General features: G+C 41.4%; 1 protein-coding gene across 6 annotated transcripts in view; it reads left to right on the plus strand.

Annotated features, from left to right (window-relative positions):
* The window catches only part of Atac1 (Ada2a-containing complex component 1), a 479,870-nt gene that overhangs the window by 347,686 nt on the left and 108,127 nt on the right, over positions 1-24,057 (plus strand). For all 6 annotated transcript variants that reach the window (XM_068376235.1, XM_068376218.1, XM_068376239.1 and 3 more), the window contains one exon: positions 17,438-17,553. In XM_068376235.1, coding sequence (XP_068232336.1) covers positions 17,438-17,553 — 116 coding nt within the window. The remainder of the gene's footprint in view (positions 1-17,437; positions 17,554-24,057) is intronic.

Below are 24,057 nucleotides of genomic sequence, written 5' to 3' on the forward strand. Positions count from 1 at the left end.
ACATAGACATGTTTGTTCTGGTTCTTTTTAGTGCGAGGGAAGAGCGCAGATACAAGAATAATATATACAAAATAATTATGTACAATTGTGTGACACACGGTTGGTACAAGACTGTCATCTTCCCTAAGGAGCAGGCCCAAGCCGTGTGGGCTAGGACTCTTGCTGACTGGGGTTGCGTCAACTCTAAACGGACCCAACCTAAAGGTCCCTATACTATCTTTACCACACCCCAATCCGTTCCGATTCCTCTTACGGATAAAGTGGCCGAGTTGACCATCCAATCGGCCAAGGAAGGCTCCCCTGTTCCTGTCCTCAAGGAAACGGACTCCACCTCGCTGCTTCTTCCGGGCTCTTCCGCCCTTTGGAGGAATGCTTCGGATACTTTTTCAGTGAATAAGCTCGACCGGGACTGCACCTCATCTCTCTTCTCTGAGAAGCTTCCCAGGCTACTGGATCGCCTTATCAAGTCAGAGCTTGACGCTGGGAACAGACTCGCTAGGTCGGTTCACACCATGGTCTCAGCAGAAATGTTAGCCTCCCTATACCCGGATGAGTCTCTATTCCGGGTGTTTGCTAAGAACAACCTCCAGACGTTCCAGTTCGACCTGCACGATTTCTGGACATCCAGGATAAACTGCAGGAAGTATGTTCTGGCGGAAGCTTCCATTAGGCATGAACCGAATAAGCTCATAGCCTCCTCCTGTTGGGGCAAGAACCTGTTTCCACAGGAGGAAGTAGACAAGGTCTTACAAGACGTGGCTAGAACTAACCAGAGCTTGCAAGTGAGATGGGGCCTTTCAACTAAGAGGAAGGTAGACTCAGGGAAGCAGTCCTTTTTCAAAAATAGACAACGCTTCACCCCATACATGACCAGTCGTGGCCAGTTCCATCAAGGCCCTCACTCGTCAACTCCTTCTACTTCTAAGACGACTACTCCGCATTCTACCCCTCCACCACAGGTGGTCTACCTTCCTGTTCCCCAGGGTAACCACCCTACCCCCATGGCTCCTTGGATGACCTCCCCAGCCTACAATCCAGTTTACGAATCCTCTAATACCTTTCGAGGATACCTTAGAGGCGGCAACAGGGGTAGAGGTCAGTTTCACCACCGAGGCGGACCAAAAACCAGGGGTTCTCGTGGAGGACAAGGGTCTAAATTCACCCCCTCTCAATGAAAGGAATCAGGTAGGAGGGAGACTATACCACTTCCGGGACCATTGGACCTTCAGTCCTTGGGCCCACAGCATAGTGTCCAAAGGCCTAGGTTGGAAATGGTCACAAGGTTCTCCACCTCCACCAGTGACCTTCTTCCAGAAACCGACTCCGATATTGGAAGAATACACCAAAGAATTACTCAAAAAGAAGGCCATAAGAGGGTACGGTCACTGAAATTCCAAGGACGACTGTTCACAGTCCCCAAGAAGAATTCGACGGCGTTAAGAGTGGTCCTGGACTTGTCGAAACTAAATTCTTACATTCTATGCGACAAGTTCCGTATGTTGACTGTCTCGCAGGTACTGACCTTATTTCCCCGTGGGGCCGTCACCACCTCTATCGATCTTACAGACGCCTATTATCACGTACCTGTAGCTCGAAACTTCTCCCCCTACCTTGGATTCCGCCTAGGCAGGAAGGCCTTCGCATTCAGAGTCATGCCCTTCGGTCTCAGCATAGCCCCCAGGATATTTACAAAACTGGGGGAGACAGTGCTCGAACAACTCAGGAACCAAGGGATCAAAGTAGTTGCCTATCTGGACGATTGGCTAATCTGGGAGAAGTCCATCTCGGAATGCAACAAAGCTACAGCCAAAATGATCCAATTTCTCAGCCAGCTAGGCTTCAAGGTCAATTTGCAAAAATCTCGTCTACAACCGGCAAGCCGTTTCGAATGGTTAGGCATCCAATGGGACCTCAAAAATCACAAGCTCTCTCTTCCTTCCAAGAAAGTCAGGGAGATAGCTGCAAAGACAAAAAACTTTCTCAAGCACAAACAGGTGTCCAGAAGAGCCTTAGAAAGAATCCTCGGCTTACTTCAGTTTGCGTCAGTGACAGACCTCTTTTTGAAAGCCAAACTCAAGGACATCAACCGGGTTTGGAGAAAGAGGGCTACTATACATTTACGAGACAAAATCTCGTCAGTCCCCTCAATCCTGAAAGAGAGACTTCGGCCTTGGTCCAAACCAGAGAACCTTTCCAGGTAGGTTCCTCTGCAATTCCCTCCTCCTCAAGTGACGATCCATACAGACGCGTCTCTGAGCGGCTGGGGGGGATATTACAACCAACAGATGTTTCAGGGCTCCTGGTCACCCGCCATGAGACACTTCCACATCAATGTGCTAGAAGCTATGGCAGTGGTCTTAACCCTGAAGAGGCTATCCCCTCCACAGTCCACCCACATCAGGATAATCTCAGACAGCACAGCAGTAGTTCACTGCATAAACGGAAGTGGATCAAAATCTCCCAATCTCAACCAAGTCTTGGTCTCGATTTTTGCCTTAGCAGCAGAAAAGAACTGGTTCCTGTCTGCGACTCACCTTGCAGGAGTCCAGAACGTGATTGCGGACTCGCTATCCAGGACAAGTCCACTGGAGTCAGAATGGTCTCTGGACGTGAATTCTTTCCGGTGGATTTCCGGGCGGGATCCCGGCCTCCAGGTGGATCTATTCGTGACACAACTGAACCACAAACTCCCTTGTTATGTGACCCCAAACCTGGATCCTCAGGCATACGACATGGACGCGTTAACCCTGGATTGGAACCATTGGAAGAAGATTTACCTTTTTCCTCCGGTGAATCTTCTGATGAACGTCCTGCACAAACTACGCTCCTTCCGGGGAGCAGTGGCTTTAGTGGCACCGCACTGGCCAAAGAGCAGTTGGTTTCCTCTCCTCCTCGAGTTGAAACTCCGCCCCTTACGGATTCCATTCCCCAAGCTGACCCAATTTGTCCAAACTCAGACTATGTCAGATTCCTCAAGAATAGCCAAAACCCTAACTTTGTGGATGATGCAACCATTGACCCGAAAAATGTCCTCTTCATAGAATCAGACAAAAGGGATTCCACAATTAGACAATATGATTCGGCCGTGAAGAAATTAGCAGGTTTCCTAAAAAATTCAGATCATTCTCGCATGACCTCTAATTTGGCCATCTCATTCTTTAAGTCCCTGTTTGACAAGGGACTGGCAGCTAGCACGATAACCACGGTTAAGTCGGCTCTAAAGAAGATCTTCCTCCTGGGTTTCAATATTGATCTGTCGGATTCCTATTTTTCATCTATTCCGAAGGCATGCGCTAGGCTCAGACCTTCGGTACGACCACAAAAGGTCTCTTGGTCTCTGAACGACGTATTAAAACTAGCTTCGGACACGGATAACGAATCCTGCCCCTACATCACTCTTCTTAGGAAGACCTTATTTTTAACGGCTTTTGCTTCAGGTGCTAGAATCTCAGAATTAGCAGCTCTTTCGCGTAATTCCGAAAATATGGATTTCCTCCTGTCAGGCGAAGTTCTACTTTCCCCAGACAGAGCTTTCCTAGCTAAAAACGAGGACCCACAAAATAGGTGGTCCCCTTGGAAGATTATTCCTCTTCCCCAAGATACTTCTCTGTGTCCTGTCACTACACTAAAGGCTTTTTTAGCCAGGACCGCCAACTGCTCGTCTGGACCCTTGTTTCTCAGAGAACAGGGAGGTACTATTTCCATTCAAGGCATGAGACAGCAAATCCTTTACTTTATTAAGGAGGCTAACCCGGAGTTATTTCCTCATGCTCATGATATCCGTTCGGTAGCAACCTCCATCAATTATTTTCAGAATATGAAGTTTGATGACCTGAAGAAGTATACGGGTTGGAAATTTCCTATGGTTTTCAGACGGCACTATTTAAAGAACCTACAGGCCCTCAAATTCCTCACAGTTGCAGTTGAGAGTCTTATCTCCCCCCAATAATCTCTCCATTCTTCCTTTTCATCCATCTCTCTCCTTCTCCCTCCTGCCTGCCACTCCTGCCACTTCGCCGCTCTCATGGGTGGGTCGTTTAGCCCTAGAATTATGTTACCATTTCTTTTTACCCTGGTTATTACCTGTTAGTATGATTAACCTTGCCTTATTTTATTTCATGTTAATGTTCTTTAGCCATCTAAGGATTGATTTCGTGTTGTGATTGATTCAAGGGATGATTCCTTGCTTCTCATTTTTTTCCATTTTTGGGATTCCTGTTTGAGCTAATGTGTTTTATTTTTAGTTTGACTACCTTAATATAGTATTTTGTCCTTGATACATGGTTTTTGACTTTATCCCTTTTATTTGATACTGTTTTTGGGCTTGGAAGGCATTCTCTGGTACATTTTCACCGGGCGTCACAGGTCGACCCAGAAAAGGGATTTTGACAAAGGAAAAATCTATTTCTGAGGAGATACCTGTGACACCCGGTGAAACCCTTCCCTTACGTTGACCCACCCTTTCTCCTTTCCAAGCCATAGTTCTTGCAGAAGGACGTAGTCTAGGTGGCGCTAGCATCGGGTGTCGGTAGGATAGTCCAGGTAAAGTAGATAGGGCCTCTGTTACGGCCCTCCCCTTTGATGAAGGAATTATCTAAATGGGAGACAGCCTGTGAATAGTGGTTTTCACACGCCCCTACTTTATAAACGACGCCCACAGGGTGTTCGCACGAGGGTAGTAACCTTTGCATTCCATACTTTAATTTCTCTGGTATATTTGGAAGTATTTATATCAGAAAAGTGTAAGGAAGGACTCTTTTCACCGGGCGTCACAGGTATCTCCCCAGAAATAGATTTTTCCTTTGTCAAAATCCCTTTATTATTGTGGCGGGATGTTGCAAAACAACCCCCACTCCCTTGAATCACACTAAACAGACAATTGTCTCCTCAACACAGACTTTCCCCTTAAGTTATCATAAACTGGACTCTTAAACAAAAAGGACATAAAAACAAAACGTAAACTTAATATTTTATTCCTTAAAACTAGAAAGCTTAATACGAAACCATTCACAATCAAAATAATAATCACACTTACAAATAATTAAAAACTTCACACTAAATATACAATAACCACCATTCAAATAATCAACAAAACCCCTAACAAAACTTGAAATCAACAGCACACCAACACCCAAATAAATATATGCGTTCATATATATTTTATAGACACCAACACTGTCGCCACACACAAGTCAACTGTCTTTTACAGCCCACTACCACAGCTTTGTGGTCAAGAGCCCACTGGATGGCAATTTGCCACAATTGCCTCGTTGATTGGGGTGGTAGTTATAATCATCATCATCATCATCATCATCATCATCATCAATCGAAAAAACCGCAATCGGAAGTTCATTCGGTCCCGGTCATCAACAAGTAAATAAATCTGAACAGTCGTATCCAGTTCCTTATTATAAGCCAGGTCGTCAACAAACAATCATGAAAATAACTTCCCAAAGGAGGAATTACGGCCTGCAAAAATAAAAAAGAAAAATACATACGAACACTCCTAACTAACTAAACTATCGCACTATAATCAAAGATTAATAATAAATTGTTCCTATCATTCACAATCATGACAAGCAAATTTAAACAAAACTGTACTTACTCAAAAAATAATTAAATACTTCCACGCTGGTCGAACCCAATAAATATTTACATCCAGCGTCCACACACACACAACTGCCTCAAGTCGCAGTTAATCAAAAAAAGCATTCGCTCCGAAACATTTACCATTGTCATAACCTAGCTAAAAGTGAACAAACAATCTTATTTATACCAACAGTCTTTCTCACAACAAACAATCAATACACTAACTACCTTTCGCTCGCTGACAAAATCTCTCTCTCTCTCTCTCTCTCTCTCTCTCTCTCTCTCTCTCTCTCTCTCTCTCTCTCGATTTGGCAAACAAAAAATAAATAAAATAGAAATTTATCCTCCACATTATTATTATTACTAGCCAAACTGCAACCCTAGTTGGAAAAGCAAGATGCTGTAAGCCCAAGGGCTCCAACAAGGAAAAATAGCCCAGTGAGGAAAGGAAATAAGGAAATAAATAAATGATGAGAATAAATTAACAATATATCATTCTAAAAACAGTAACAGCGTCAAAACAGATATGTCCTATATAAACTATTAACAACTCAAAAACAGATATGTCATATATAAACAATAAAAAGACTCATGTCAGCCTGGTCAACATAAAAACATTTGCTCCAACTTTGAACTTTTGAAGTTCTACTGATTCAACTACCTGATTAGGAAGATCATTCCACAACTTGGTAACAGCTGGAATAAAACTTGTAGAATACTGTGTAGTATTGAGCCTCATGATGGAGAAGGCCTGGCTATTAGAATTAACTGCCTGCCTAGTATTACGAACAGGATAGAATTGTCCAGGGAGATCTGAATGTAAAGGATGGTGAGAGTTATGAAAAATCTTATGCAACATGCATAATGAACTAATTGAACGATGGTGCCAAAGATTAATATCTAGATCAGGAATAAGAAATTTAATAGACCGTACGTTTCTGTCCAACAAATTAAGATGAGAATTAGCAGCTGAACACCAGACAGGAGAACAATACTCACAACAAGGTAGAATGAAAGAATTAAAACACTTCTTCAGAATAGGTTGATCACCGAAAATCTTTTAAGAATTTCTCAATAAGCCAATTTTTTGTGCAATTGAAGAAGACAGACCTAATACATTTCTCAAAAGTAAATTTGCTGTCGAGAATCACACCTAAAATTTTAAAAGAGTCATACAAATTTAAAGAAACATTATCAATACTGATATCCAGATGTTGAGGAGCCATCGTCCTTGACCTACTTACAATCATACTTTGAGTTTTGTTAGGATTCAACTTCATACCCCATAATTTGCACCATGCACTAATTTTATCTAAATCTCTATTAAGGGATTCAGGGGATGGAATTGATGCAAAGAGAGTAGCATCATCTGCATATGCAACAAGCTTGTTTTCTAGGCCAAACAACATGTCATGTATATATAGTATGAAAAGTAATGAGCCAAGAACACTACCCCGTGGAACACCGGATATCACATTCCTATACTCACTATGGTGCCCATCAACAACAACTCTTTGAGATCTATTACTTAAAAAATCAATAATAATGCTAAGAAACGACCCACCCACTCCCAACTGTTTGAGTTTGAAAACAATGGCCTCATGATTAACACGGTCAAAGGCAGCACTAAAATCAAGGCCAATCATACGAACTTCCTGACCACAATCAAGGGATTTCTGTACAGCATTGGAGATTGTAAGAAGGGCATCACATGCTCCAAGGCCTTTACGAAACCCAAATTGCAAACTATGGAGTAGGTGATTACCTTCAGCAAACCTATTAAGACGTTTTGCCAGATGACGTTCAAAAACTTAAGATAATATGGGAGTTATGGAAATTGAGCGGTAATCAGTGGGACTTGAGCCACAACAAACACATTTACATAGAGGAGTAACATTACCAATTCTCCAACAAGTGCTAAAAGCTCCTCTTCTTGCTAGCTTGCACAAAATAACAGATAACTTTGGAGCCAAGAAATCTGCTGTCTTTATAAAAAACAAAGGAAAAATACCCTTTGGGTCTACACCTCCATAAGCATCAAGGTCCATCTACAGAGCTTTAATCTCACGAGATCGAAAAGCTAAACTAGTTGGTTTAGCCTCAGGAAAACAGGAATGAGGAAGTTTAAGTTTTTCATTACTGTCAAAAACATCAGCCAAAAGGGTTGCCTTTTCCTTTGGACAGTGAGTGACTGAGCCATCTGGTTTAAGTAAAGGAGGAACTGTTGCATCTACACCAAAGAGTGCAGATTTAAGGGTAGACCACCATTTGTGTTCCTGAGTTGTACCAGAAAGGGTTTCTTTTATGGTTAAATTGTATTCCTTTTCAGTTTGAGGCATAAACTCTCTGAGCAAAAGCTCGAAGCTGAGTATAGTTGTTCCAGGTCAAATTTGATCTGTTACCCTTCCAAAGGTGATAGGCCTTCGTCTTCTCTAAATAAGCATGTCTACAATCATCATTGAACCATGGCTTGTCCTTCACTCGGTACCTTAGCACACGAGAAGGGATACGCCTACCAATTATGTTGAATAGATTCTCATTCAAAGGGACAACAGGATCTACACTACAATATGATTGTGACAAGTTCAAGCACAAAAGATCATGCAAAATCCCATTCCAGTCCACTTGGGATTTCATATAAATTTTACAAGAGTATGATATACTGTATCAGGGACAGGCTGCTCAGTCTTCACTACTAATGAAATCAAGGCATGATCACATGTCCCGACTGGAGAACCAACCTTACTAGTTATAACGCCAGGGGAGTCCGTGTATACGAGGTCCAAGGAATTCAGAGGGATCCAATGCTTGGGGTAGGACTCTCGGCTCCTGGCTGGAAGGCCATCATTACAGATATGGGAAGGATCCTGGCTGGAAGGCCATCATTACAGATATGGGAAGGATGATTCTATAGTTTCTTGGTCTCAGTCCTAACAGGTGGATTCAGCTTACACCTGTGCCACTATATTTGTTTTTGGCCTACCTTTCAGGTAGGGTATGGAATGGACCATCTTGGAAGTATACTCTCCATTGTGCCGATAGTGGCAAATGTAAATATCCTATCTGATGTATGATACCTCATTTTTCTTGAGCAGGAAAACTTAACCAATCAACCAACCTATTTCGACTCCTACTTTATGGATTTTTCAAATAACGAACCCCCATGCCCTGGATACACTGACTCTCCCCTGGCACTGCTAATTTAATCAAGGAAAATTCTGTTGACGACCTTGGAACTAAAAAAGACCACTCTACTGATATTAAAAAATCTAGTAATTTGGGTAACACAAGAAAACTTCAAATCCTTCCTGTTGCCCAAATTCCATTAGAGACAAATTATGATGATATACAGTATATAGTGCAATTGTGTGCTATGGATTGATAAAGGAAATAAGGATGAGACTTGGAGATGAAAAAAGAGACTCATGGATATCTTTTGATAGTCATGACAAAACGTTTGATGCTGTTTGAAATATTAGTAATATTAAAATTAAAAATATTAACATCATGTGAGCTCTTTGTGATGAGGTCCCAAAGAAATTGATGTATACAAACCTGCTGCCTGGTTTGAAAAAGACGTAAATGTACCCATGCCCTCACTGAGAAATCCAAAACGACCAATGGGGCTTCTAGCTAAACCTAAAGGGGTAATAGGGAATTATTTTAGAATATGTAAATTGATTCAGAAAAAAAGTAGGAACCATTGCATCTGGAGATATATCTCGTTTTGGGAAAAATCTTTATCTCATCCATACCAAATCCTCGACGCAGTCTGCAATACTCTCTAACTTACAGACAAGCAGTGATGAAATTACATTAGAAATCAAACCTCATCTGAATTTTAGTTATGGAATGTGAGTAGTCTTTAATAAAGAGTTGCACGAATTTACAGAGGAGGAGATACTTTCCATGTGTCCACTAAATGTATGGAAAGTGCATAAGGTTCCTGGAACATCGATGATTATACTTACTTTCCAGGATGCTGATGTACCTTTCCATATTGTTAGTGAAAAGGAAAGGATTAAAGTTTGTCCTTTCAAGCAGAAGCCCCTGCAAGACTTTAATTGTTTCAAATTTGGACACCCATCTAAAGTTTGCAAAAATAAAAAAAATTGTGGTATTTGCTCCAAATCTTATCTTGGAGACTGTACACTTGAGGCCAGATGTTTAAATTGCAACTTCAATCATAAATCAACTGATAGGAGATGCGAATTGTAAAATTGTAAAAGTTAGAGGAAGCTGCCCTCAACAAATCCAGTTTAGAACACATAAGTGTGGTATGTACAAAAAATGACTGCTGAATAAATCAACTAGCTATGTAAGGGCCTTAAAATCAAAAGGAAATTTACCACAGGAGACATAGAACCAACCTAGCACTGCCAGTAATTCTGAGAAAAGAAATACATCTTCTGATGATAAAGTGCCGTATGACCTGGTAATCATATTGCCTTCTGAGGCTATGCCCATTTCTGTACATCCTTCGTCCGCCATTACCAACAATAGTACTAACCTCTTTCAGGCCATGTCCTTAACTGATTTGATGGAGATTCCACCTTAAACCAAGTTAACAGGTGAACCTGTAGTGGGGAAGATGCAAGAACCTGGTAGTTCACCACCTATTAATCGGTAAAGAGAGAGACCTCTATCTCTCTCGCCCCCTTCCATAAGAAGTATTTAAGTTTTGACGTCAAATAAATATGATGTTTTGTCTGGTGATGTTTCTGATCAACTAGAAGAAACTTTAAATAAATCAGAAATTCAGGTTGAGGTCAAACTATAAACCATAGTTATTTCCTCCATTTTGCAATGAAATTGTCAGGGTTTAAGGGCCAAATATGAAGAACTCAAGCTCTTCACTCATAAGCGCTCCCCCATAATTATATGTCTACGGTAGAGCAAATTTGATGATAATAGGATACTCCTTGTTCTCGCAAATGTATTAGTGATGGGACACCATATAATCACCGAGTAGGGAGCCATGCCGGAACTCTCATATATGTTCATAGATATGTTCCTCAAATATCTTTGTTTAATCGTACACCTCTGGAGGCAGTGGTTGTACAGGTTGATTTAGGGAGAAAATATACAATTTGCTCTCTGTACTTGCCTCCAAATGATAAAAGTTTTTCTGATAACCTAGAAGAGGTGATTCAATAACTCCCTTAGCCTTTTCTTTTATTTGGAGATTTGAATGGTAGACATCCTTTGTGGGGTGATTTTTTAGTTAACACGAGGGGCAATATCATATCATCAATTGTGGAAAATGAGGATGTAGGACTCCTTAATACAAGAGAGCTCACACACTTTCATGTCCAGACAGGTACCTTGTCATATATTGACCTATCAGTCGTAAGCTCTAATTGCCTTCTCGATTTTGATTGGAGGATATTGGATGATTAGCATGCTAGTGATCATGCACCAGTCATTATAGACACCAACGCTGGAATCTTGACAAGGCATACTGGGATAAATTTCGTGAGCTAAGCAAAATTGGAGGAGAGGCAGAATAGTTTGAAAGTATAGATGGAACTTACTGAATGGAACTCTCCATACAGCAGGAGTTAATTACTTTCCCAAAACAACAGGGGTATTCAAACGATGACCAGTCCCCTGGTGGTATTCATAAATAACTGCCCTGCACAGAGCCACAATAAGATCTCTTAACTCGATTGCACAGACACCGTACTGGGGGGAATTTAATTATATACAAGAAATGTAGAGCACAGTTCCATCGTGCCATGAAAGAAGCTAGGCTCCAGTCGTTGGTGTCCTTTGCTTTCTTCATTAACAGTAGAGTACCACCATCTGTGTGGAGGAAAGTAAAAAAGATAAGCAAATTCACCCCCAACCTAATCCCATTGTTTAAGGTGAAATGTCATTATGTGACTGGAGCAACTGAGGTAAGCAATGCCCTGGCTGATCATTTCTCTGGTCACCAGTATAGGAACATTGAAGAAAAGAAAATTTTAAATTTTGCTATAGGAAGGGAGGATTCTTACAATTCTCCTTTTACTGAAAGAAAATTTGATTCTTCACTTTCTAATTGTAATGATACAGCCCCTGTACCTGATGGAATTCCTTGTGCAATGAATAAACATGTACCTGTTAATACCAAGTTATTTATTTTAATCATTATTATCAGAATATTGCATGATATAGTTTCCAAGTGTTTGGGAACTAGCCATTATTTTAGCCTTTTTAAAACCCGGTAACAATAAGTTTATAACAGCAAACTATCGATCAATTGCATTGACATCTTGCTTATTTAAGATCATAGAGAAGATGGTCAATGCAAGACTGATGTGGTACCTGGAAAAGAAAGGTATTTTATTACCTATCCAGTGTGTATTTAGAAAAATGCAATCAATAATTGATGTGTTGATACGACTTGAGTCCCCTATTTGTAAAGCCTTTGCTTCCCAACACCACTATGTAACAGTCCTTTTTTACCTTGAAAAACCATATGATACTGCATGGATATACGGTATACTTAAAACCTTTCATAATTTGGGATTACGAGGGGAGCTACCATTGTTCATTTAATCATTTATTTCATTTTGATTTTTTCAAGTTAGAGTAGGTTAAACACTGTCAGAGAGGAAATGTCAGGAAGAGGGAATTCCCCAGGGTAGTGTGCTGAGTGTAACCCTATTTGCATTAGCCATTAATGGGGTATCCTCTGTCATTCCTCTAGATATTCTCTCGACACTGTTTGTAGATGATCTCTCCATATCATTTGCTGGAGCTAGAATGGCAATGGTTGAGAGAAAACTGCAACTCTCAATTGACAAAATTATTCAGTGGGCTGTTATGAATGGGTTTACGTTTTCGGCAAGCAAAACTACTGTTGTTCATTTTTGTCGTATTCGGGGAATACATCCAGACCCGGGTATATACATCAAAGTTCAACGGATTCCATGTGTAAATGAAGCTAAAATTTTAGTTTTGATATTTGATTGTAGGCTTACATGGGTTCCCTACTTGAAGGCATTAAAAGCTATATGTCTTGAGGCTCTGAATAATTTAAAAGTAATGTCCCATACATCATGTGGGGCAGAGTGCAAACTATTTTAAAGTTGTACAAGGCCTTAATTTTTTCAAAATTTAGTTATGGCTGTGGAATATACTCCTCAGCCACTTCAAGCCAATTGAAAATTTCAGATTCTATACACCATACAGGTATCAGATTGGCAAGAGGAGCATTTAGATCTTCACCCATTCCAAGCCTCCTTGTTGACGCTGGAGAATTACCGTTAGACCTTTACCGAAAGTCTCCTATTATTCGGTATTGGTTTATGTTGCAAAGATATCCTAATTCTTTAGCCTTTCAGACTGCAAGCCTTGTAAGGCACTCAACATTCTTTGAGTTACTCCCAAAATCTCCTCAACCTTATGGTTTTTGGGTGAAACAATTCATAGACAGCCTTTACATGAGCTAAGGTGCTTCCATTTCAGATATCATCAATGCCACTAAGGAAATTACCAGAGGTAGCTTTTTGTAAAAATTTCATTTTAGTTAAAAAGAACATGACGGACTTAGAAGCCTGGTCTATTTTTATGGAACATGTTTTAGGACATGAGGAATCGACTTGCATATATACTGATGGCTCCAAATCCGGTGCTGGCGTTGGATTTGGAGTATATAATAATGCTTTCAATTGTAGAGATGCACTTCTTCTATCAGCTTCCATATTTACTGTCAAACTACAGTATATGGCATACTAGCCTAACTGCTGTTGAAAAAATAGCATTGAAAGAAGGGGTTAATTTGACCATTTTAATGATGCAAGGAGTGTCTTTCAAGCTGTAGAAGTTTTTTATTCCAATAATCCTTTAGTTTTAAAGATTTTAGATTGAATTTTTATTACTGGCTTGTGAGGTATAACAGTTAAATTTTGCTGGGTTTCGGCAAATATAGGTGTGTCTGGAAACGAGAAGGTGGATTTATTGGCAAAGAATGCGGCAGCTGAATTGCGACCAAGAAGATTTCCCATTCTTTTTGATGATTGTTTACCTAACATTAAGCATTTGATATCTAATGATTGACAACAGAATTGGGATATATTAATTGAAAATAAGATGGGAGAAATAGCGAATTTTATATATCCCTGGAAGTACAACATGATGCCCCGAAATTGGGAGATACTCTTTGTCGTCTCTGCATTGGTCACATTCTGGTAACATGAATATCTGCTTACTCATCAATACCATCCATATTGCGACGACTGTTTGGTACCCTTGACAGTGAAGCATTTGTTGACCGATTGCCCCACATATAGTAGTGAAAGAAATAGGTATCTATTCGAGGCTTGAGCATGGCAGGTCCAACCCTACCAATATTCGTGAACATGATGAGTCCTACCATGCTAGCGGTATTTTTAGCTTTACTTCAGAAGCAGGTCTTCTGAAAGCTATTTAACTTTTAAAACGACATCTTTGCTTTTATGGTTTTAATTGAATATTCTTTTATTCATTATTTATAATGAATGATATCGCCGTTAATGACCTTATATGACAAGATGCCAGAAAACCTTAAATTTATCAATCCTAGATATGCATGATCCTTCTCATAAGTATATCAATGTCAGGTTAAAGAAATATCAAGAGAAGTATGCATTCGAGAAATAGTCAGCTTAGTTTGTAGCACTTCAGTTAAGTGTTGGAACTAATGGCTGTTTTTTGGCACTAAAGAAGCTCAATCTAAGAAAGAACTTGCGCATCAAAATTTTTATTGACAAGAAGGCAGAAGTGTGTTGTCTTTTAAGAGGAGGTTATTGCACAAAAACTCTTAATGCAGTGATTCTCTGAATTATGAAGTTCTTTTGGGAAAGAGAATTGTTCCTCATCTCAGTCTTCCTATCAGGCTCTCAATGTGATAACAGAATCTATGTCAAGACAAACAGCCCTGAACACAGAGTGTATTATCCAGGCTCCCCAAGTGGACCTGTTTGAAAGGAAAGAAAATCTCAAACTTACACTTAAGGCAGTATCATAAGTGAATTTTCAAGCAGTTGCAAGAGACGCATTGAACCTGAACTGGGACAGATGGTGTACAATCTATCTGTATCATTTGATATGTATGATTTTGAAGATTGTGAAGATTCTTCTATACACCTCAGGGACAGCTTTGTTTGTGGCTCCATTGTGCCCAAATAGTTCATGATTTCAACTTCTGTATTATCTAAGACCAAAGTCACACCCTCTTCAGTCATGATGGCTGTATACTGAGCAGGGAGTCAGAATATTTTTACTTCCTCCATTCTGACGCAGAACCTGGATTTTCTCTCCCATTTATACATATAAGAACTTTCAACTTACAATATCAGTCAGTATAGAAGGCATAGATGACCTTTGATAGGGATAGGACTCCTTGCTAGATAACCCCAGACTTATTGGTTTTCTCTTTACTTTATCTCTTTGAAGAAATGATGCTTAAGCCACCAACCATCTTGTTATACAAAAGTGAATTAACAGAATTTGTACAGCTGATTTTTAACGTGAATTTAGTCTCTGAAATGTCCCAGAAGATTGCTCAGTCCTTTGCTTTGCAACAACCATCCATTCTAACTCCTTTAGTGTGTTGGTCATTGTATAGAGTGCTTGAAATTTTGACCAAATTAGATCATTCTCTTATCTTCTTAAGAGAGGTACTTCAGATGGCTATATTTTTATAGCCTTAGCCTTGGGAACAAGAGTTAGTGAACTTGCATTCTGTAGAGAACAGGAGTTCCTCACCATCACACCTGGCCATAACCTGATTCTGACTCCGAGTCTCTTATTTTTTGTTAAAGCAAAAAGCCCCATCACAGGTGGGGGTCTTCTTTATATCTTGACTATAGTCATATATGCTGAATGAATGATGAAGTTCTCTGGCATCCTGACATCGAAGGTCATTGACGCTCATATATGCAGAGAGTCACATCTTCAGAGGATTATCTGTTTCAAAATACTCAGACCAACAAGTCCCTTACTACAGGGGCTCCATATGGCCTCCTAACTTCTTTTTCAAAATACTCAGGCCGACAAGTCCCTTTCAACAGGGGCTCCATTTGTCCTCCTAACTTCTTTTTCAAAATACTCAGACCGACAAGTCCTTTTCTACAAGGGCTCCATATGTCCTCCTAACTTCTTTTTCAAAATACTCAGACCGACAAGTCCGTTTCTACAGGGGCTCCATATGTCCTCCTAACTTCTTCAAAATACTCAGACCGACAAGTCCCTTTCTACAGGGGCTCCATATGTCCTCCTAACTTCTTTTTCAAAATACTCAGACCGACAAGTCCCTTTCTACAGGGGCTCCATATGTCCTCCCAACTTCTTTTTCAAAATACTCAGACCGACAAGTCCCTTTCTACAGGGGCTCCATATGTTCTCCTAACTTCTTCAAAATACTTAGACCAACAAGTCCCTTTCTACAGGGGCTCCATATGTCCTCCTAACTTCTTCAAAATACTCAGACCGACAAGTCCCTTTCTACAGGGGCTCCATATGTCCTCCTAACTTCTTCAAAATACTCAGACTGACAAGTCCCTTTCTACAGGGGCTCCATATGTCCTCCTAACTTCTTCAAAATACTCAGACTGACAAGTCCCTTTCTATAGGGGCTTCATATGTCCTCCTAACTTCTTCAAAATACTCAGACCGACAAGTCCCTTTCTACAGAGGCTCCATATGTCCTCCTATCTTCTTCTTCAAAATACCCAGACCGACAAGTCCCTTTCTACAGGGGCTCCATATGGCCTCTTAACTTCTTTCATAAGAAAAGCTGATTCTCTCTTCACCCCTAAAACCCATGATGTGAGAAAAATTACTTTCTCATTGACATTTTTGCTAAGATATAATTTCAGTACATGGTGTGGGCATAGGATGGTTATTAGACATTAGCTGAAACAGTTCTAAGCTGTGCAACATGCATGTGTGGTGCTCAGCTCATTTATGACACCTAGGGAATATCATGTAGAGGAGAGGGATCCTCACTTGGGTTGTTAGAAGTGGAACCATAGTTATCGATCTCCTTTGCCATGGATCCTTTAGTGTGAGGTGAGTGGTGGATATTTTAGTCCTTTCCTCTCATTTTATGCATATATGTACTAGATGTTTGTTTGGTTATTGTGACTGTACCTTTGTGGTACACAAATCTACATAAGTGTTTCTTTCGGTATTTGTTTTTAGGATCACATAACATCTTAACCCTAAGAAGGGGGCTTTGACAAAGGAAAAACCTATATTTGGGGATATGCTTCATGGTCCCAAAGATCCTACCTCCTCCCCAGAGTTGTTACGGGAATTAGAACATATGAGTCTCCAAATATGAAAGAAACACCCACGTAGTATTGGTGGTCCTTAGTAATGACATGTCATCAACTGACAGACGAGTTCATCATTTGAGGGGCTGAGACGAGACCAATAGAGCTGGAACCAGGGGTCTCCTTTATACCATCCCAGTCAGGCACGTCCTTAGTGATCACGCAGTGCCTCCCAAAAGTTTTTCCTTTGCCAAAACCACATTGTTATGGTAGGAATAATTGTAACAGTATTTGTAATATAAATTTTGTTTTCTTTTCTTGAAGTTAGCACAGAAAAACTCAACAAGTAATAGCTATATGTAACTTGAGTGATTTCTTAATAAGTATCTGTTGATATCATTCATAACTGTATACATTATAGTATTTCAAAATAGTATCCTAATTTTATGGTATAGAAACGTTGTATTTTATCCTTTTTTGTGGTTAGCAGTAGGCAAATTTGATCTTATTTTATCTTTATAGAGAGTTTATTAAAATTAACTCTGTATGTACCATAGCTAAATAGTTTGAAGTAACATATCATCAAGGTACTTTGTTTATAGGTACAAGGACTCCACTGCAAGTTCAGAGCAGAGTACAGAAATTTTTCATTGCACTGAAGATGCAAGGGTTACCAATACCGGGTAAAAACCCAAGGAGGGCAGTTTTGAAAAAACCTGTGAGTTATGATTTATTTGTTTAGTTTTATTCCTCTATTTTGTACTGCTCATTTCTTATTTCGCATATGGACGCTTTTCTTTAGAAACATGCCATTTATGTCCATGGACTGTTTGCATTCAGAATAGTGAATTAATAATAAGGGCAATCGAGATTGACCATATAATAAACTGTGCCATATTTCCTGGTATGCTTTTGCTGATATAGGAGGTAGGGCACAAGCATCTTAAAGATGGTTATTTCTTTGATCATTTATAAAGGCTGGTTTATATTTTTATAGCCATATAATCCATGCAAATCTTTCAAGCTGTAATTTAATTTAATGTGACCAGAGTCCCGCATTTAGGTGGGACAGCTCTGCTTTTTCAACGCCTGTCTCGTTTTTTTCAAAGTTATCAGAAGGTCCCGATTTTATTTTACTTTTGTGAGTTTAGTCCTTCTTTGTTCCCCTTTGTCCCGGTTTTTTTTTTTTGGGGGGGGGGCGGCGCTATAATAACAAAACTGTCCCCATTAATGGAATATTACAGATATTTTGTTCAATTTTGCCATTCCGGTGAAAAGTTTGAATATATATATATATATATATATATATATATATATATATATATATATATATATATATATATATATATATATATTTCTTCTTTGATATATATATGTGTATATATATATATATTTCTTCTTTGATATATATATGTATGTATATATATATATATATATATATATATATATATATATATATATATATATATATATATATATATATATATATATATATTCCCATTTGTCCTTCTTTTTTGTGCTATAATAGCAAAACTGTCCTCATTAATAGAATAGTACTGATTTTTTATGTTTAATTTGGCCATTCAAGTGAAAAGTACGAATATTAAAGGTAAGTAGGAAAAGGTTTTGGATTGATTCTTATATATATATTTATATATATATATATATATATATATATATATATACTGTGTATATATATATATATATATTACTGTGTGTATATATATATATATATATATATATATTACTGTGTGTATATATATATATATATATATATATATATATATATATATATATATATATATATATATATATATATATATATATATATTATCATCATCTCCTCCTTCTATGCCTATTGACCTAAAGGGCTTTAGTTAGATTTCGCTAGTCATCTCTATCTTGACCTTTTAATTCAATACTTCTCCATTCATCATCTACTTCACACTTTATAGTCCACAGCCATGTAGGCCTGAGTCTTCCAACTCTTCTAGTGCCTCGTGGAGCCCAGATGAACGTATGGTGAACTAATATCTCTTAGGGAGTGCAAAGAGCATGCCCTAACCATCTTCATGTACCCCTCATCACGATCTCATCCACATATGGCACTCAAGTATTCTCTCTTATAGTTTCATTTCTAATCCTGTCCAGCCATTTAACCCCCAATATTCTTCTGAGGGCTTAGTTTTCAAATCTACTAAATCTATTGGAGATTGTTTCATTGTCATACCATGTCTCATGTCCATAGAGTAACACTGATCTCACTAAACTGATATACTGTATGGTCTGATTTTATGTGTAATTTCAGGCGATTTGATTTCCAAATTTTACTTAACCTAGCCATTGTCTGATCTGTTTTATTTAATCTTTCACTAAGTTCTAATTGTAAAGACCCTGTATTGGAGATCATAGTTCCTAAATGGGTAAATAATTCTACCTCATTAATCCTTTCTCCTTCCAATGATATTTCATCTTCCATTGTGTGATGGGCCAGGAGTAGGTTGTGACTCAAAAGTGAGATGAATGCAGCTGAGTATATTATAGACACATTGAGTATATATACACACAAGGTCCCAGCACGAAGGTCACAAAATACAACATGCTATTTCTTGTCCAACCAGCAACCGGTTCTGTTAACAGTTAACAATGAGAAATAGGCAGACAGGTTCATGCAAGTTGTTGTCAGTGCGAAGGGAAAGCGAAGATACAAAGGATAATATATACAACAAAGAGAAATGTTCCTCATGTACGATCATGTGACACATGGGTGGTAAATGGCTCCCCTCCTAAAAATGACATACTGTACATGTTAAATGGGGCGCCCTGATCTAGAGAGGCGAACTGTAGGCGGGTCATCTGGCAGGAAATAAGTACGTTTTAGACGATCAATGGAGACCCAGTCTTCTTTGCCATGAATGTTTAGTAGGAATGCTTTAGGATTGCGCCGTATCACAAGAAAAGGGCCCGTGTAAAGGGGCATTAGTGGTGGCTTGCTGGTGTCGTTGCGTAGGAAGACATGCGTTGCAGAGTGCAAGTCTGTCGGTATGTAATGCTCTGCTCGGGGCTTGTAAGTCTGGCGGCATGGAGTAAATTTTCCCACGATGTGACGTATGGGCTGGAGATCGTCGGAGGAGGTTGTAGAAGGAAAAAATTTAGCAGGGATGACCAACGGGTCGCCATACACCATTTCAGCTGCCGAGACGTCCAGGGCATCTTTAGGAGGGGTCCTTAGACCCAGGAGGCCCAAGGGAAGCTGAGTAAACCAGTTGGAGTCCGTGCAGCGGGATATCAAAGCTGCTTTGAGGGTGCGATGAAAACGTTCAACCATTCTATTGGCAGCGGGGTTGTAGGCAGTTGTCTGATGTAGGGGGGTGCCCAGGAGATTCACTAATGATATCCACAATTGAGAGATGAAAGTGGTACCCCTGTTAAAAGTAATATGCTCAGGGATACCAAATCTTGCTATCCATCCTGAGAGTAAGGCAGATGTACATGAGGTGGACGTTGCAGTTTCCATGGGAATGGCTTCAGGCCAACGATTTGAGCGGTCGATGACGGTAAACAGGTAATGATGTCCTTGTGATGTGGGTAGGGGGCCAACAACGTCAACGTGAATGTGGGCGAAACAACGCTGAGGTTGAGGAAAGATGCCCACTCCTGAATCTGTGTCGATGTACTTTGGAAGTTTGGCAAGAACTACAGGCACAGACCCAATCCTTAGCATTCTTAGTAATTCCATGCCAAATGAACTTTGTCTTCAGCAGCTGTGCAGTAGAACGGCGCGAGGGATGTGAAAGGCCGTGAATGAAATCAAACAGCTGTCGGCACATAGGAGCAGGAATCCACGGTCGCGGTCTACCAGTACGGACGTCACAAAAGAGTGTGGTTTTGGAGTCGTCGAGGGGGACGTCTTCCCAACGGAGGGATGTGCAGGTTGGCCTACGTGCTTGATACTCTGGATCCTGTCCTTGAGCTTCAGCCAAGGCGTTGTAATCCAATCCCAGTTGAACGGTGGCCAACGTGTTTCTTGATAGGGCATCAGCAACGGGATTCATTTTCACAGGGACGTGTTGAAGGGTGCAATTGTATTCAGCCACGGCAGAGAGATGTCGCCGTTGATGGGCGGACCAGGTTTCAGACTGTCGAGTGAAGGCGTGAACCAGAGGCATGTGGTCTGTGCGAATGACGAAGGGCGTACCTTCTAAGAAATGGCGAAAGTGACGAACAGCCAAGTGCACCACCAGCAATTCGTGATCGAAGGTAGAATAACCCGATTATGCTTTGGACATTTTTCTGCTGAAGAAGGCCCATGGGCGGGGCGAGCCGTTGACCACCTGTTCGAGTACTGCACCAATAGCGACGTCGCTGGCAGCAGTGGAGAGAAGGAGAGGCACATGTGGGATGGGAAAAGTGGGAGCAGCAGCGGTTGATAGGGCATTCTTTGCGTTACAGAAGGTCGTTTCCTAAAGGGGACCCCACTTCAGGTCTTTTGGCTTGCCCTTGAGGGAGGCATAGAGAAGAGTAAGAGTGGCAGCAATGGCTGGCAGAAAACGGTGATAATAGTTGATCATGTCCAAGAATTCCTGCAGTGCCTTGAAGGTCGAGGGCGTGGGGAAGTTCTGAACGGCTACTACCTTCTCAGGGAGGGGATGGATTCCTTCAGGGGTGATGCTGTGCCCTAAGAACGACACTTCGTTAGCGCCAAAGGTACACTTGTCATACCAGACTACAAGATCGTTTTGTTGTAGGCTGTAGAGCACGATGCACAGGTGACGGAGGTGTTCCTCATGTACGATCATGTGACACATGGGTGGTAAATGGCTCCCGTCCTAAAAATTACATACTGTACATGTTAAATAGGGCGCCCTGATCTAGAGAGGCGAACTGTAGGCGGGTCATCTGGCAGGAAATAAGTACGTTTTAGACGATCAATGGAGACCCAGTCTTCTTTGCCACGAATGTTTAGTAGGAATGCTTTAGGATTGCGCCGGATCACAAGAAAAGGGCCCGTGTAAAGGGGCATTAGTGGTGGCTTGCTGGTGTCGTTGCGTAGGAAGACATGCGTTGCAGAGTGCAAGTCTGTCGGTATGTAATGCTCTGCTCGGGGCTTGTAAGTCTGGCGGCATGGAGTAAATTTTCCCACGATGTGACGTATGGGCTGGAGATCGTCGGAGGAGGTTGTAGAAGGAAAAAATTTAGCAGGGATGACCAACGGGTCGCCATACACCATTTCAGCTGCCGAGACGTCCAAGGCATCTTTAGGAGGGGTCCTTAGTCCCAGGAGGACCCGGGGAAGCTGAGTAAACCAGTTGGAGTCCGTGCAGCGGGATATCAAAGCTGCTTTGAGGGTGCGATGAAACCGTTCAACCATTCCATTGGCAGCGGGGTTGTAGGCAGTTGTCTGATGTAGGGTGGTGCCCAGGAGATTTGCTAATGATATCCACAATTGAGAGGTGAAAGTGGTACCCCTGTTAAAAGTAATATGCTCAGGGATACCAAATCTTGCCATCCATCCTGAGAGTAAGGCAGATGTACATGAGGTGGACGTTGCAGTTTCCATGGGAATGGTTTCAGGCCAACGATTTGAGCGGTCGATGACGGTAAACAGGTAATGATGTCCTTGTGATGCGGTTAGGGGGCTAACAACGTCAACGTGAATGTGGGCGAAACAACGCTGAGGTTGAGGAAAGATGCCCACTCCTGAATCTGTATCGATGTACTTTGGAAGTTTGGCAAGAACTACAGGCACGGACCCAATCCTTAGCGTTCTTAGTAATTCCGTGCCAAATGAACTTTGTCTTCAGCAGCTGTGCAGTAAAACGGCGCGAGGGATGTGAAAGGCCATGAATGAAATCAAACAGCTATCGGCACATAGGAGCAGGAATCCACGGTCGCGGTTTACCAGTACGGACGTCACAAAAGAGTGTGGTTTTGGAGTCGTCGAGGGGGACGTCTTCCCAACGTAGGGATGTGCAGGATGTCCTACATGCTTGATACTCCGGATTTTGTCGTTGGGCCTCAGCCAAGGCGTTGTAATCCAATCCCAGTTGAACGGTGGCCGTGTTTCTTGATAGGGCATCAGCAACGGGATTCATTTTCCCAGGGACGTGTTGAAGGGTGCAATTGTATTCAGCCACGGCAGAGAGATGTCGCCGTTGATGGGCGGACCAGGTTTCAGACTGTCGAGTGAAGGCGTGAACCAGAGGCATGTGGTCTGTGCGAATGACGAAGGGCGTACCTTCTAAGAAATGGCGAAAGTGACGAACAGCCAAGTGCACCACCAGCAATTCGTGATCGAAGGTAGAATAACCCGATTATGCCTTGGACATTTTTCTGCTGAAGAAGGCCCATGGGCGGGGCGAGCCGTTGACCACCTGTTCGAGTACTGCACCAATAGCGACGTCGCTGGCAGCAGTGGAGAGAAGGAGATGCACATGTGGGATGGGAAAAGTGGGAGCAGCAGCGGTTGATAGGGCATTCTTTGCGTTGCAGAAGGCCGTTTCCTGAAGGGGACCCCACTTCAGGTCTTTTGGCTTGCCCTTGAGGGAGGCATAGAGAAGAGTAAGAGTGGCAGCAATGGCTGGCAGAAAACGGTGATAATAGTTGATCATGTCCAAGAATTCCTGCAGTGCCTTGAAGGTCGAGGGCGTGGGGAAGTTCTGAACGGCTACTACCTTCTCAGGGAGGGGATGGATTCCTTCAGGGGTGATGCTGTGCCCTAAGAACGACACTTCGTTAGCGCCAAAGGTACACTTGTCGTACCGGACTACAAGGTCATTTTGTTGTAGGCGGTCGAGCACGATGCACAGGTGACGGAGGTGTTCCTCATGTACGATCATGTGACACATGGGTGGTACATGGCTCCCGTCCTAAAAATGACACACTGTACATGTTGAATAGGGCGCCCTGATCTAGAGAGGCGAACTGTAGGCGGGTCATCTGGCAGGAAATAAGTACGTTTTAGACGATCAAAGGAGACCCAGTCTTCTTTGCCACGAATGTTTAATAGGAATGCTTTAGGATTGCGCCGGATCACAAGAAAAGGGCCCGTGCAAAGGGGCATTAGTGGTGGCTTGCTGGTGTCGTTGCGTAGGAAGACATGCGTTGCAGAGTGCAAGTCTGTCGGTATGTAATGCTCTGCTCGGGGCTTGTAAGTCTGGCGGCATGGAGTAAATTTTCCCACGATGCGACGTATGGGCTGGGGATCGTCGGAGGAGGTTGT

Source organism: Palaemon carinicauda, chromosome 1 (genome assembly GCF_036898095.1).
Source record: "Palaemon carinicauda isolate YSFRI2023 chromosome 1, ASM3689809v2, whole genome shotgun sequence".
Classification (NCBI taxonomy): Eukaryota; Metazoa; Arthropoda; class Malacostraca; order Decapoda; family Palaemonidae; genus Palaemon; species Palaemon carinicauda.